The 14,160-nt window shown below is 47.0% G+C and overlaps 1 protein-coding gene across 1 annotated transcript in view; it reads right to left on the minus strand.

Moving 5' to 3' along the window:
* PLEKHG1 (pleckstrin homology and RhoGEF domain containing G1) overlaps nucleotides 1-14,160 on the minus strand; it is a 212,322-nt gene that overhangs the window by 17,007 nt on the left and 181,155 nt on the right. Inside the window, exons 9-13 of the mRNA XM_012740928.3 lie at nucleotides 10,455-10,637; nucleotides 10,261-10,356; nucleotides 10,011-10,097; nucleotides 4,114-4,147; nucleotides 569-664 (exon numbers count right to left, since the gene is read on the minus strand). Of these exons, the coding sequence (XP_012596382.2) occupies nucleotides 569-664; nucleotides 4,114-4,147; nucleotides 10,011-10,097; nucleotides 10,261-10,356; nucleotides 10,455-10,637 (496 nt within the window). The remainder of the gene's footprint in view (nucleotides 1-568; nucleotides 665-4,113; nucleotides 4,148-10,010; nucleotides 10,098-10,260; nucleotides 10,357-10,454; nucleotides 10,638-14,160) is intronic.

The raw sequence follows: 14,160 nt of genomic DNA on the forward strand, positions 1-14,160 counted from the left end.
GCTATACAAGGCAAAATTAGGTGATTGATATGTTTTTATTTTTGTTTTTTGAGACAGAGTTTCACTTTGTCGCCCAGGCTAGAGTGAGTGCCCTGGCTTCAGCCTAGCTCACATCAACCTCAATCTCCTGGGCTCAAGCAATCCTTCTGCCTCAGCCTCCCAAGTAGCTGGGATTACAGCCATGCACCACCATGCCCGGCTAATTTTCTCTATATAATTAGTTGGCCAATTAATTTCTTTCTATTTATAGTAGAGACAGGGTCTCACTCTTGCTCAGGCTGGTTTCGAACTCCTGACCTCCCAGAGTGCTAGGATTACAGGCGTGAGCCACCGCGCCTGGCCGATTGATGTTTTATATTCACTGGGAAAGAAACAGAGTTGAGTAGAAAAGAGTTGTGGGACAAAGGCTTGAGAGTCCCATCTTGAGGCAGCCTCAGCTGTGTTCAAACTGGCAGTGGGCAAAACACCAGACAGAAATGCCTTTTTTTTTTTTTTTGGCCAGACTGAAAAGGACTTTCATCACCAGTCTCCCGTTAGTGTTCTGTTTAGATGACAACAGGCTATTTACCGGATTTTCTTCTCAGCCGATGTGGAGCAGAACCCTCTTTAGAGCCACAGAGCGGCTTGGTCTCCCCCTCGGGGCTGTAGCAGAAGCCGGGAAGGTCTGCGGAGACAAGCATTAGAGTGAGGGACCTCTCGAAAACCAATGTGGCTAGTTTAGATTTCTATGGATTTATTCTACTTCTTCAAACATGGATACAATCCCCCTCCCATAATGGGTGTTGAACGTGTATCTCAGGGCTCTTTGTTGGCAGTGGGACTTTTAGGAGTCAGTTAGTTAACTGCCCGCCCTCCCCCTTCCTGCCTCTCTCTCTGGCAGAAAAAGCTATAAATCGGCTTTTCCTTTTCTAGAAAGTTCCCTTCGTGGAACTATGAAGGATTGTCCTCTAGTGCGATGGCCTTTTTTTTTGTTTTTTTGAGACAGTCTCCCTCTGTCACTCATCAGTCAGCCTAGCTCACAGCAACCTCAAACTCCTGGGCTCAAGCGAGCCTCCTGCCTCAGCCTCCCGAGTAGCTGGGACTATAGGTGTGTGCCCTCCTCCCCCCACCGGTCTAATTTTTCTATTTTCAGTAGAGATGAGGACTCGCTCTTGCACAGGCTGGTCTTGAACTCCTGAGCTCCAGTGATCCTCCTACCTCGGCCTCCCAGAGTGCTAGGATTACAGGCGTGAGTCACCGTGCCCGGCCTGCAATGACCCTTAATATTTTTCTAGATGTTGCTGCTTTGAACATCTGAGGAAAGTTTTAGATTCTCATTTTAATTTAACTTCACTAGGTTTGTGTCTTTCCACCCCACTTAGGGAAACATGGGATTAAGATGCTCTGGTGTAATTACAAGGTACTGCAGCATGTTCAATGATCATCTTTATCCTGAAGCTTAAGGGCAATTTTAGGACACAGCTATAAACCAGTGCTCCTCAAATTAGGAGTAAGACTCTTCAAGGGTGTCTTCATCTCAGAGAGAGTTCTGAGGATCGTCAAGACCATGTGCACGTCCCCAATGTCAGCGGAAAGTTACAGTGAGGGCATTTGGTGCAATGGACTGGCCAAGGTCTGGAAGAGATGCCTGTGGCACCAACTAGTGGCTCAAGATAATTTTGGGCACTCATAGAATCTTACTGTTTTTTTGGTTTTTTTTGAGACAGAGTCTCACTCTGTTGCCCAGGCTAGAGTGCTGTGGCCTCAGCCTAGCTCACAGCAACCTCAGACCTGGGCTCAAGCAATCCTGCTGCCTTAGCCTCCTGAGTAGCTGGGACTACAGGCATGCACCACCATGCCCGGCTAATTTTTTCTATATATTTGTAGTTGTCCAGCTAATTTCTATTTTTAGTAGAGACGGGGTCTCACTCTTGCTCAGGCTGGTTTCAAACTCCTGACCTTGAGCGATTCCCCCCGCCTCTCGGCCTCCCAGAGTGCTAGAATTACAGGCATGAGCCACCCCGCCTGGCCAATCTTACTGGCTTCTAAACACAAGCCCAGGGTCTGGGAACAAATAAAATAAAATCATGCTGTTGCACGGAGCTGGCCACACTGATAGCTGACCGCTGACTTCTCCGCAACCCCTGCTCGGTCTTTCCCAATCTGCACACACGCAGCATGACCTCACCTGCTCTTCAGGGTGCTCTTAGAAAAAAAATTCTTACGGCAATTTCCACTGAATAAACTGTGGGGATTTGGAGCGCACAGCCTAGCACTGTGGCAGGGAGCACCGCGTGTCTCTTCTCAGGTCTGTGGGTATAAAGTGCGGAGCCACAGCTACGACAGCGGGGACAACTGCTTCTACCCTGCTGACGCTTCTTTTTTCCCCCTTGGGAGTTAACTAAGGGCAGCTGGACAGTGAGGGAGCTGACGGCTGCACTTCAGAGGAGGTTTCTCAAAGGCAAGGTATTTTAGGCTGGGCGCAGTGGCTCACGCCTGTAATCCCAGCACTTTGGGAGGCCGAGGAGGGAGGATCATTTGAGCCTAGGAGTTCAAGCCCAACCTCGGCGATATGGTGAGACCTCATCTTTATAAAAAATTTTAATAGTTAGCTAGGAGTGGTGACATGGGCCTCTAGTCCTAGGTATTTCGGAGGCTGAGGCAGTAGGATCTCTTGAGCCCAGGAGTTTGAAGCTTCAGTGAGCTAGGATTGCACCACTGCACTCCAGCCTGGGTAACAGAGAGAGACCCTAACTCACACCACACACACACACACACACACACACACACACACACACACACACACACACACACACACACACACACAGAGTAAGTAAAGTGTTTTGAAAAGTTTACGTATAAGTGTTTTTGTTTTTGAGACAAAGTCTCACTCTGTTGTCCAGGCTAGAGTGAGTGCTATAGCGTCAGCCTAGCTCACAGCAACCTCAAATTCGTAGGCTCAAGAAATCCTTCTGCCTCAGCCTTCTGAGTAGCTAAGACTATAGGCATGCGCCACCATGCCCAGCTAATTTTTTCTATGTATTTTTAGTTGTCTGGCTAATTTCTTTCTATTTTTATTAGAGACGGGGTCTCTCTCTTACTCAGGCTGGTCTTGAACTCCTGACCTAGAATGATCCTCCCGCCTCGGCCTCCCAGATTGCTAGGATTAAAGGCGTGAGCCACCACACCCGGCACGTAAAAGTGTTTTAAGTACAAGTTTCCACCAGCCCTGGTTGTAAGTGTTGAAAGTCACTGTTTTCTCTTTTTAGTCTATTTAATCTAAAATATAACAAAGATGTGATAAGTGCTTTTGAGCAAGGTCTAAGGACCTGATATAGTTATTCTCTGTCTGCTTTTATAAGCCTACAGATACTCTCACATATGTGAGCTGGTTGTATTTCAGAATTTTCTACTGCATAAGAAAAACCAATAACTATCAAGTTACCACATTCTTACAGATAATCAACGTGGACTTTTTAGAAGATGGGATGAAGTAAGAAATGTATTGTGTGACCCCGTTTTTGGGTGGAGGGGAAGAGTTGACCCCAGAGGCATAACTGACATTGTTAGTAGATGCAGAAACCTAGACAATGAGTGGCCATCCATCAAGTGACTCACAGATAACCCTGGGAGAAGCAATTCAGAAACAAGTCATTCGCTAAGAAGGGACTATACTATCTGCCTTTTTTGTTAACACAGTGAGTAGAGATGCTATTTTCTTACAATTGGACATTTTTTTTTTTTTTTGAGACAGAGTCTCGCTTTGTTGCCCAGGCTACAGTGAGTGCCGTGGCATCAGCCTAGCTCACAGCAACCTCAAACTCCTGGGCTCAAGCGATCCTGCTGCCTCAGCCTCCTCAGTAGCTGGGACTACAGGCATGCGCCACCATGCCCGGCTAATTTTTTCTACATATATTAGTTGGCCAATTAATTTCTTTCTATTTATAGTAGAGAAGGGGTCTCGCTCTTGCTCAGGCTGGTTTCGAACTCCTGGCCTCAAGCAATCCACCCGCCTCGGCCTCCCTGAGTGCTAGGATTACTACAATTGACATTTTTATAAACTTTAAGATAGAAAACGTGACAGATACAAGGAGATAATGACATTTCGAATTATGCTAAGGAAACAAAACTTACGAATGGCATCCATTTCAAGGATAGCTTGCTTGGCCTGTAAGAGAGAAAGTGCAGCTATAATTGCAATTATTATTATTATTTTCTTCTTTAAACACCCAATCCTAACACAGATCTTATCTCACCTGAACAAATGGATTTTTTATTTTACCTATATATTTTACTTTTTCTTTTTTTCCACCTACAGACAGGACCTAAACAAATGGATTTTTAAAAGCTTTTAAAAACTCGCTATTTCTTTTAGGCATTAAACACACAGTTCAGGGGATTCAAACGGATGAGCGCCCTCATGCGGGCAGGAGATGCTACACAACCGATGCTCCAGAGCTGAGACTGAGACCACCCTGCAAAGGGATGGGGGCGGGGGATGGGGGCGGGGAAGGGGGAGGTTGGTTCCTAAAGCCTGCTGACATAAGCGTCCACCGGGAAGCTTATTAAAAAAAAAAAAAAAAAAATGCAGCTTCCCACTACCCAACCCTGATGTACCAAACCAAAAACTCAAGGCTGGAGCCTGGTATCTATGTCACCAGCCTTCCCTGCAACACTGGGGACCTTCTAATTATTTTGAGTTGATTGTAAAATGGCTGCTGGAAGTTTCCTCTCATTGCTTTCCTCCTTCCAAATACTATGTGATTGTCATCACATCTCTCTCCCTGTTCTCTTTTGCCCCCAGCCCCTTCCCATCTCTTCTGTGGGCCCCAGAATCTTTCAGAGGGGCTGGCGGGGTGGGGCTTTACTAGGTGGGCAACCTCCCACCTCCCAAACTTGCTTCCTCAGCTGTAGGACGGATATCAGGCCTCCCTTTCAGAGTGGTTATTAGGATGCAGTGATGGGCTCAACCACGCACTCCCGCCCACTCTCCTGGGGCTTGTGCCTGATAAACCGTGACTTTTCCTTCTCTATACTCACTTTCCCCCACTCCTACATGCCACCACCCCCCTTCTGAAGTTTAACGATTTGGGGCTTCTCTGTGTTGTTGTTGTTATTACCATATGTTACTGATGTTTAGGGCAATATGAAGAGATCAATGAATTGCTCTAACATGAATCATTGCCTAAGGATTCAAAGAAGATAAATTAGTTTAGGTAGCTTTTCTTGTCTCTTTAATGTCATCTTCATTTTTCAAGGGTAAGATAACTTACCCTACAAATATGATGCCACAAGTAACTTTAAAAATAATTTTACTCATTTTGCTATGATCTGTGATATCACAGTAAAAATATTAGGCTAAGTGGCTAAGTAAAAATAGGCTAAATCACAACCATATTTAGTTAAAAAAAAAAAGGAGGAGGAGGAAGTCTCAACATAATCACCTTAATTTTGAGAAAACAAACACTTCGAATTTTGTAACAGTGATATTTCTATTGCACATTTGGAGTTGGAGATTACTAGTGAGAATTAATTTCAAACACAAAGTTAGCTCAATTTCCTGGAAGTGTACTGACAAGAACCATATTAACATATGAAATGAAAAAGTACTTACTTTTACCTTTATTCTCAATTAATTTGGACAAGAGTTCAGTTTATATGTTATATGTAATAATGGGCAATATGGTTATTTCTAAGAAGTTACCTGGTATTTATAAACCTAACTTCAAGAACTCAGTATTGGCCAGGTGTGGTGGCTCACACCTTTAACCCTAGCACTCTGGGAGGTTGAGACAGGAAGATAGTTTGAGCTCAGGAGTTCAAGATCAGCCTGAGCAAGAGCGAGACCCCGTCTCTACTAAAAATAGAAACAAATTAATTGACCAACTAAAAATATATAGAAAAAATTAGCCGGGCATGGTGGCGCATGGCTGTAGCCCCAGCTACTCGGGAGGCTGAGGCAGAAGGACCACTTGAGCCCAGGAGTTTGAGGTTGCTGTGAGCTAGGCTGATGCCATGGCACTCTAGCCGGGGCAACAGAGACTCTGGTTCAAGAAAACAACCAAAAAAATCCCAAAAGTACTATTTCTGGATTTTCCACTAGGTGTCAGCCGAGGACCATCCTTGAATTAAAGGAATGAGGCACTTGAGAGCTAATTTCCCACAACTTCTTGACACTATTAGACCTATTTAAAATTTCCCATTACGTATTAATTTTATTTTATATAAACAAACATTTTGAATAAGATCTATCTCATAACATTTTTCTTAGGGTGAAATAATAACATAAAGTACTTAGCACAGTGTACATGTGCTCAATAAGTTATAATAGGAGGAAAAAAATTTTAGATTCTAAAAGGATCAGCAACTTGGGCAAGAAGTACAATTATATACTGACTATATGAATCATTTGAGTCCATAAAAGGAAAACCGCCTGGCATATGCACACCTAGTGTGGGAGAGAGAGACAGGTATGTGAGCTACTCTCGTTTTGTAATGGTTTTGAAATTGCCTTTGAGAATCTCTTTGGCAATTTTGATTTTCCCAGTAGACAGGTAAACGGTAGGCGGGGCGCATCAAAGCCACTTTGCCATTGCTCAGAAGGGCATTCTGAGTCATAAGGCCAGCAACCGGATGACTAGCCATGAAGAAGATGCAGCCGCCTCTCTGCATGAGCTCCCCTGCATCTCACAATGAATGAAACTCATGCTTACGTCAAATTACACACCTGTGCACATTCATTTCCCGAGCACAAAATCACCGCCGGCAGCCCTGAGGACAGGCTTCAAGTGCCTTTCAAAATATACAGAGAGCAAAACAGCCTTTCTCCTTTCTCAGAAATCTTGGCCCTCCTTGTTTTCCACCCAGTTCTACTCTCATGATTCTCATCCCATTTTCCGCATCTCTTTCCTCCCAGCCCCATCTTGGACCATGACACCAAAAGTGGATAATCCGCTCACCACTCTCATCCCAATTCCTTGACCACTTTATCTCCGATGACCTTTTCCCTCCACTCCAGGACAGCAACTTGGAGTCTGAGCCACCCCGGAGCCTGATCACACCCAGAACTGCCCATCCCTGATGCAAGGTTCCAAACGTCCCTCCTCTAGCAGCAGATTTCTGTATTACTATCGCACGAGCTTTTTTGTTTGTTTGTTTAAATAATTTGTATTCTGCTGTTGTTAGGTAGGATGCTTTTTCTTTCTTTTTTTTCGAGACAGAGTCTCACTATGTTGGCAAGTGCTGTGGTATCAGCCTAGCTCACAGCAACCTCAAACTCCTGGGCTCAAGCGATCCTCCTGCCTTAGCCTCCCATGGAGCTGGGAGTATAGGTACATGCCACCACACCTAGCTAATGTTTTCTATTTTTAGTAGAGACGGGTCTCACTCTTGCTCAGTCTTGTCTCGAACTCCTGAGCTTAAGCAATCCTCCGGACCTTGGCCTCTCAGAATGCTAGGATTACAGGTGTGAGCCACTGCACCTAGCCCATCTCACCAGCTTTAACTCCTGCTAAACCAGTTCTCTGACTACACCACCAGCAATCCTTCAACCCAAGCCTAGCTCCTCAATTGGCTTCTGCTCTCCAGTCAGCCTGAGAATCCTGCACAATTGCTGCAACTGCATGCTCAGCAGCCCCCTCCCTCGCCTGCCTGCCCCGGGAAACCTGTGTGTGCCGTGGCTCCTCACCACTAGTTCCCAAGGTCCTGAGCAGATTTTGAAAGGACATCATCACACTGCTTCATGGTGGCCAGCTTCAGTTGGATCTTTGGTGCCTTTTACAAATTATTTTAATCATCTCTAGTGAATAGTCCATTTTTTTAAAGCAACTGTTCAGGGCCTTTCCATTCTCCCTCAGTACCCAACCCCTTTCTCTCTCCACTCACCTGGCAGATGACTTCATCACCTGCATCAGTGAAATCAAACCCTTCATCTTCCCTCAGGTCCACCTCAAGGCTCCTCTGCCTTCTCTCTTCTCTCATGCTTTTCCTCCCCTGGCCAGGGAAGATGTTCCCGCTCTTTCCAAGACCAGCCCCCGTTCCTGTGCCTCTTACCCTCTTCCCTCCCACCTCCTGGGTCTCTATCCAACAAGCGCCACTCCTGGTCTGCTCCCCTGCTCCTGCCCCGCAGCCTACTACAGACTCAGTATTCCTCACCCGCATGGAGAAGTCCTGCTTTGATCTTGTCTCTCCTTACCTAAATTACCACTTTTTTTTTTTTTTTTTTTTACAAAGTTCAGAAAAGACAAAAGTCCACACCCAGCCTGTTCCTCCTTATTCCCCCCTCGTCTCAATCTTCTGTAATTTTGACCTTATGTCTTAGTTACTGAATCGGAAATCTACTTTTCTGTTTGAATCTTTTCTGATCTCTGCAGCATCTGAGGCTCTCTCTCCACTCCCTGGTCCTGGGATTCCTTCCTTTGCCAGCACAATGGTCCCCTGCCTGCCTACTTGGCCGCACGGTCTCTCCCTGTGCTCCAGCTGTCAGCCCCTTGCAGGTCCTTCACGTTCTGGGACCCCAGAGGTTCTTCTTGCCTCTGTACATCTCTGTGGGCCACCCTGTCAAATCTTAGGGCTTCAGGCTGCCTCTAACGAGGAAGCCTCCTGATCCTTGGCTTCCAGAGACCTGAATTTCCACCTGTGTTGACCTGTTTGTCATGGGTAACAGTGGGAGCAAGCTCTTCCTCCCTTCCTCCTCCTCCCTGGCACCTCACCGGCTCCTCCCCTCTGTAGCCTACTGCAGGACTCAGGACGCCATGCTCATCCTTGATGCCTGTCCTCTCTGCCTCAGTGGCCTGTGGCCCCCTCTGTGGCTGTGGCTGCATGATGGTGCTCCCCATCTCTTTTCTGGACTATGGTGGCGGATCACTAATCTCTTCCTGCCTCTGCTCTCCCTCCTGCAACCTGTCTCACTGTCCCCAGAGTTATACCCTCCAAACACAGGGCCGCGCCATCTCCCCTTCCTTCCAAACCCGCAGGAGTCTCCCGAGGCTGGTGCGGTCCAGACTCCCAGCGTGTGTCCACAGCCCTGCGGCTCCAGCCCCACCTCCTGCCCCGTCCCCGGAACAAGGCCCTCCAGTCCGGGCGCCACCCGAGTGCCGTGAACACTGTGTGCCCATCGTTCCCCTCTGGGCTTACACGGCCTCTCGGCCTGGCCTCCCTTTCCCCTGCTTAATAAAAACACTCCTCATCCTTCCAGACTCAGGTAAAGGTGTTTTCCATCCTCTCTCTACTCAATGGCCCCGAACACTATCCCTCCACAACACCTGCTCACACCTGTTGTCCCCTCACGGTGGGCAGGCAGCTAACGGTCGCGGGGCTCCCTCACTGTGAACCCTTCCTGGTCTGTATCTTGTCGCCTGCATTTCCGTGGGCCTGGCACAGCTCCCGTCACCGCAGGTACTTAGCGCACTTCAGAACGACGCTCATGACTCCATTTTCTATTAGTTCTCTAGAAGTTTTCTTACAGTCTTTCTCATGTTTTCTTTTTTCAAGCCCCCAAAGGAAAGATACCACCCTCTTCAGAGTCTGCCACGCGTGTGCATCTTTCCAGTATAAATGGCTGCTTTAATGGACCCTTTACACCCTCCGCCTCAATTTTCTTTCTTTCTTTCTTTTTTTTTTTGAGACAGAGTCTCGCTCTGTTGCCCAGGCTAGAGTGAGTGCCGTGGTGTCAGCCTAGCTCACAGCAACCTCCAGCTCCTCGGGGCTCAAGTGATCCCCCTGCCTCAGCCTCCTGAGTAGCTGGGACTACAGGCATGCACCACCATGCCCGGCTAATTTTTTTTATATATTTTTAGTTGGCCAATTAATTTTTTTCTATTTTTTAGTAGAGACGGGGTCTGGCTCTTGCTCAGGCTGGTCTCGAACTCCTGAGCTCCAACGATCCGCCCGCCTCGGCCTCCCACAGTGCTAGGATTACGGGCGTGAGCCACCGCGCCCGCCCAATTTTCTTTAGTTTGAAGGTAAACGTCTGGTCCTGCCAGGGTGCCTGGCCGGGACTGGAATTCCGTTTACCGACGTCGGCGTCTTACCTTGGCCGGGATCTTCGCCGCGTGGTTCTCCAGGATCAGCCTCTTCAGGTGCAGGACCCAGAGGCGCTTGTCTTGCTGGGACTTGGCCTACCAGGAGCAGATTCGCACAGTCAGACGACTCACGCCTCCACCCCGCACATACCCTCAGATAGGACAGGAGAGTGCACCATGTGGCCAGAAAGCTCTGGAAAGGCCTCCTCCGGGCACATGATGCTCACGGTTCACCGGGGGGCCAGGGCCCTGCCGTTACCTGAACCGTGTGCTGCAGCTTGGGGTTCTTGTAGTGGAAGACGCTGAAGCTGAGCGGCTCCTTCGGGATCACCTCCACCAGCATGAGGTTGCCACACTGGAGCGGAGAGAGCAGACGGGGTGAGGCAGGTGCGCTGGGGGCAGGTTGGGACCAGCCAGGGTCCTCGCCTGCCACCCACCAGCCTTCAGACCTACCAGGATGTGGGCTTTGTATGTAAACGTGTCATCTCGCTTCTTTGTGATGAGGAGCAGCTTGTCAAACAGGAAGAGTGTCCGCTCGTTCTTGGCCCGCTGGATGCGGAAGGTCCCCTCGAGCACCAGTTCCCCGTAGCTGGTCAGGTCCGGCCCCTTCCAGTTGGTGAGCAGACTCTGTATCTCCTGAGAAAGGGAACAGGCCATTGGATTCAACAGGACACGGAAAGCAAGGCACAAGGACCTGATGGCCCATCTGCCGAGTCTCACGAACGGTGACTAATGGTCCACAACAGGGTCTAATGGCCTACATGGTAACTGATGGTCTATAACATAAACCTGCTCTTAAGGGTTAACAGAAATGAATCAAGTTGCTAGTTGATAAGTTGCAAACTACTTTGTCTCAAAAAAAAAAAAAAAAAAAAAAAGAAATGAGTCTCACTTTGTTGCCCAGGCTAGAGTGCCGTGGAGTCAGCCTAGCTCACAGCAACCTCAAACTCCTGGGCTCAAGCGATCCTGCTGCCTCAGCCTCCCAGGTAGCTGGGACTACAAGCATGCACCACCATGCCTGGCTAATTTTTTCTATATTTATCAGTTGGCCAATTAATTTCTTTCTATTTATGGTAGAGACGGGGTCTCGCTCTTGCTCAGGCTGGTTTTGAACTCCTGACCTTGAGCAATCCGCCCGCCTCGGCCTCCCAGAGTGCTAGGATTACAGGCGTGGGCCACCGCGCCCAGCCTACTTATTTTTATTATCTAATAATCCCTGTGCTGTGGTTGGCAGCAGCACTTATATCTTTCAAAAGCTAGATCAGGGCCTCCCCCCAACCCCAACCATTATGGGACTTCTAGATGACTTCCTTCTCTTAACTTTCTCACCCCCTCTTCTCTGGTTAAAATCCTTCAGAGCTGTTGACTTGGAAACTTTCTTTCAGACACTGAGGCCCATATTGCATATAAGTAGCTCAAAACTAGAGCCTGGGTAAAATTACCCAAGAGATATTTTCTCAGAATTTTCCTGAATTTAAATTCACTTATTTGGGGAAAGAAATAAACCTTTCTTTGCCCCAAACTTATGTTTTAGTGTTTTTTTTTTTTTTTTTTTTTTTTTTTTTGAGACAGAGTCTCGCTTTGTTGTCCAGACTAGAGTGAGTGCCGTGGTGTCAGCCTAGCTCACAGCAACCTCAAACTCCTGGGCTCGAGCGATCCTGCTGCCTCAGCCTCCTGAGTAGCTGGGACTACAGGCATGCGCCACCATGCCCGGCTAATTTTTTATATATATATCAGTTGGCCAATTAATTTCTTTCTATTTATAGTAGAGACGGGGTCTCGCTCTTGCTCAGGCTGGTTTTGAACTCCTGACCTTGAGCAATCCGCCCGCCTCGGCCTCCCAAGAGCTAGGATTACAGGCGTGAGCCACCGCGCCTGGCCTGTTTTAGTGTTTTAATGGAACTTGAAAAGTATAGATGGATAACATGACTGACATTTCTTTGGGATTCACCATATATCAACATCTTTTGCTAGGTACATGCTGATAGTCCCAGCTACTTGGGAGGCTGAGATTCGCTGGAGCCCAGGGGTCTGAGGCCAGCCTGGCCAACAGAGTGAGACCCCATCATGGGAAAAAAAAACGTCAAAACATTTTTAAAGGAAACCTTTTTTAAAAATTATTTTGAAAAGTAGAAATACTCACTAGCACCATTCAATTCAGGAACCTACAAGATAATCAGAAACTTCACTGGTTGAAAACAGAAATGGGTAGAAATGGAGATAAGTTTGAGCCTCAGTCTGATTTAGCGGTGACTTCAGAATGCCAAGCAGATTCATACAAAAACCAGCCATTTAGCCATTTCTGAATACAGTAGTTGCCCCCACCCCACCCCTTATCTGCTGGGGATACATTCCAAGATCCACCAGTAGATGCCTAAAGCCACAGATAGCACCAAACCCTATCTACACTATGCCTTTTTTTTTGAAACACAGTCTTGCTCTGTCTGTTGCCTGGGCTAGAATGAGTGCTGTGGTGTCAGCCTAGCTCACAGCAACCTCAAACTCCTGGGCTCAAGCAATCCTGCTGCCTCAGCCTCCCGAGTAGCTGGGACTACAGGCATGTGCCACCATGCCCAGCTCATTTTTTCTCTATATATTAGTTGGCCAATTAATTTATTTCTATTTATAGTAGAGACGGGGTCTCATTCTTGCTCAGGCTGGTTTCGAACTCCTGACCTCGAGCAATCCGCCTGCCTTGGCCTTCCAGAGTGCTAGGATTACAGGTGTGAGCCACCACGCCTGGCCTATGCCTTTTCCTATACATACATACCTACGATAAAATTTAACTTACAAATTAGGCACAGTAAGAGATTAATAACAATAACTAATAAATTAGAACAATTATAACCATATGCTAGCATTGCTACTCTTGCAGTATGGGGCCATAATTAATTAAAATAAGGTTGACTTGAACACAAGCACTGTGATACATCGACAGTTGATCTAAAAACCAAGCTGGTTGGGTGGGGAGACAGAAAAAAAATAAAAACCAAGCTGGCTACTAAGTTGACAGCTATAGACAGCCTGGATACACTGGTTTATGTCCCAGGTGGGAGGGAAAAAGACAGCATGAGATTTCATCACAATACTCAGAATGGCATGCAATTTAAAACTTATGAACTGTTTATTTCTAGAATTTTCCATTGAATATTTTTGGACTTTGGTTGATCATAGGTGACTGAAACTGTAGAAAGTGAAACCACAGATAAGGGGGGATGACAGTATGCAACAGATGTCAACATTATGTTTGCAAAACACTTGAATCATAAAGTGTTAAACTTTTGTTACTGCTGCAAAAAATAAAAGTGGTCTGGAAGATTAGAATGTTATCTTCCTCCAAGTTTTGATAGTCAGTGGTATCACACCACAATCTGGCTGCCTATACCTGAAACCTAGTATTTGTTCTGACTTATGAGCCAAATAATGTATCTTTTTTTCTGGAGATAGGCACAACCGCTCTGCACAGCACAGAGTCACTGTGGGCTTTTCTGTCTCACTATATGGACACCCAGGAGCCTGGAACTGACCTCTGGGCCCATGTGGTGTTTTGGTTTTTTTTGAGACAGAGTCTTACTACTCTGTTGCCCAGGCTAGAGTGCCGTGGCATCAGCCTAGCTAACAGCAACCTCAAACTCCTGGGCTCAAGCGATCCTTCTGCCTCAGCCTCCCGAGTAGCTGGGACTACAGTCATGCACCACCATGCCCGGCTAATTTATATATATAAGTTTTCCAGCTAATTTCTTTCTATTTTTTTTTGTAGAGACAGGGTTCTCATTCTTGCTCAGGTTGGTCTTGAACTCCTGAGCTCAAACGATCTGCCTGCCTTGGCCTCCAAGAGTGTTAGGATTACAGGCGTGAGCCACCACACCCAGCCTTGGTTTTTTTTTTTTTATTTGTTTGTTTGAGACAGAGTCTCACTCTGTTGCCCAGCCTAGAGTGAGTGCCGTGGCATCAGCCTAGCTCACAGCAACCTCAAACTCCTGGGCTCAAGCAATCCTGCTGCCTCAGCCTCCCAAGTAGCTGGGACTACAGGCATGCACCACCATGCCCGGCTGATTTTTTCTCTATGTATTAGTTGGCCAATTAATTTCTTTCTATTTATAGTAGAGACGGGGTCTCGCTCTTGCTCAGGCTGGTTTCGAACTCCTGACCTTGAGCA

This window comes from Microcebus murinus, chromosome 5 (genome assembly GCF_040939455.1).
Source record: "Microcebus murinus isolate Inina chromosome 5, M.murinus_Inina_mat1.0, whole genome shotgun sequence".
NCBI lineage: Eukaryota > Metazoa > Chordata > Mammalia > Primates > Cheirogaleidae > Microcebus > Microcebus murinus.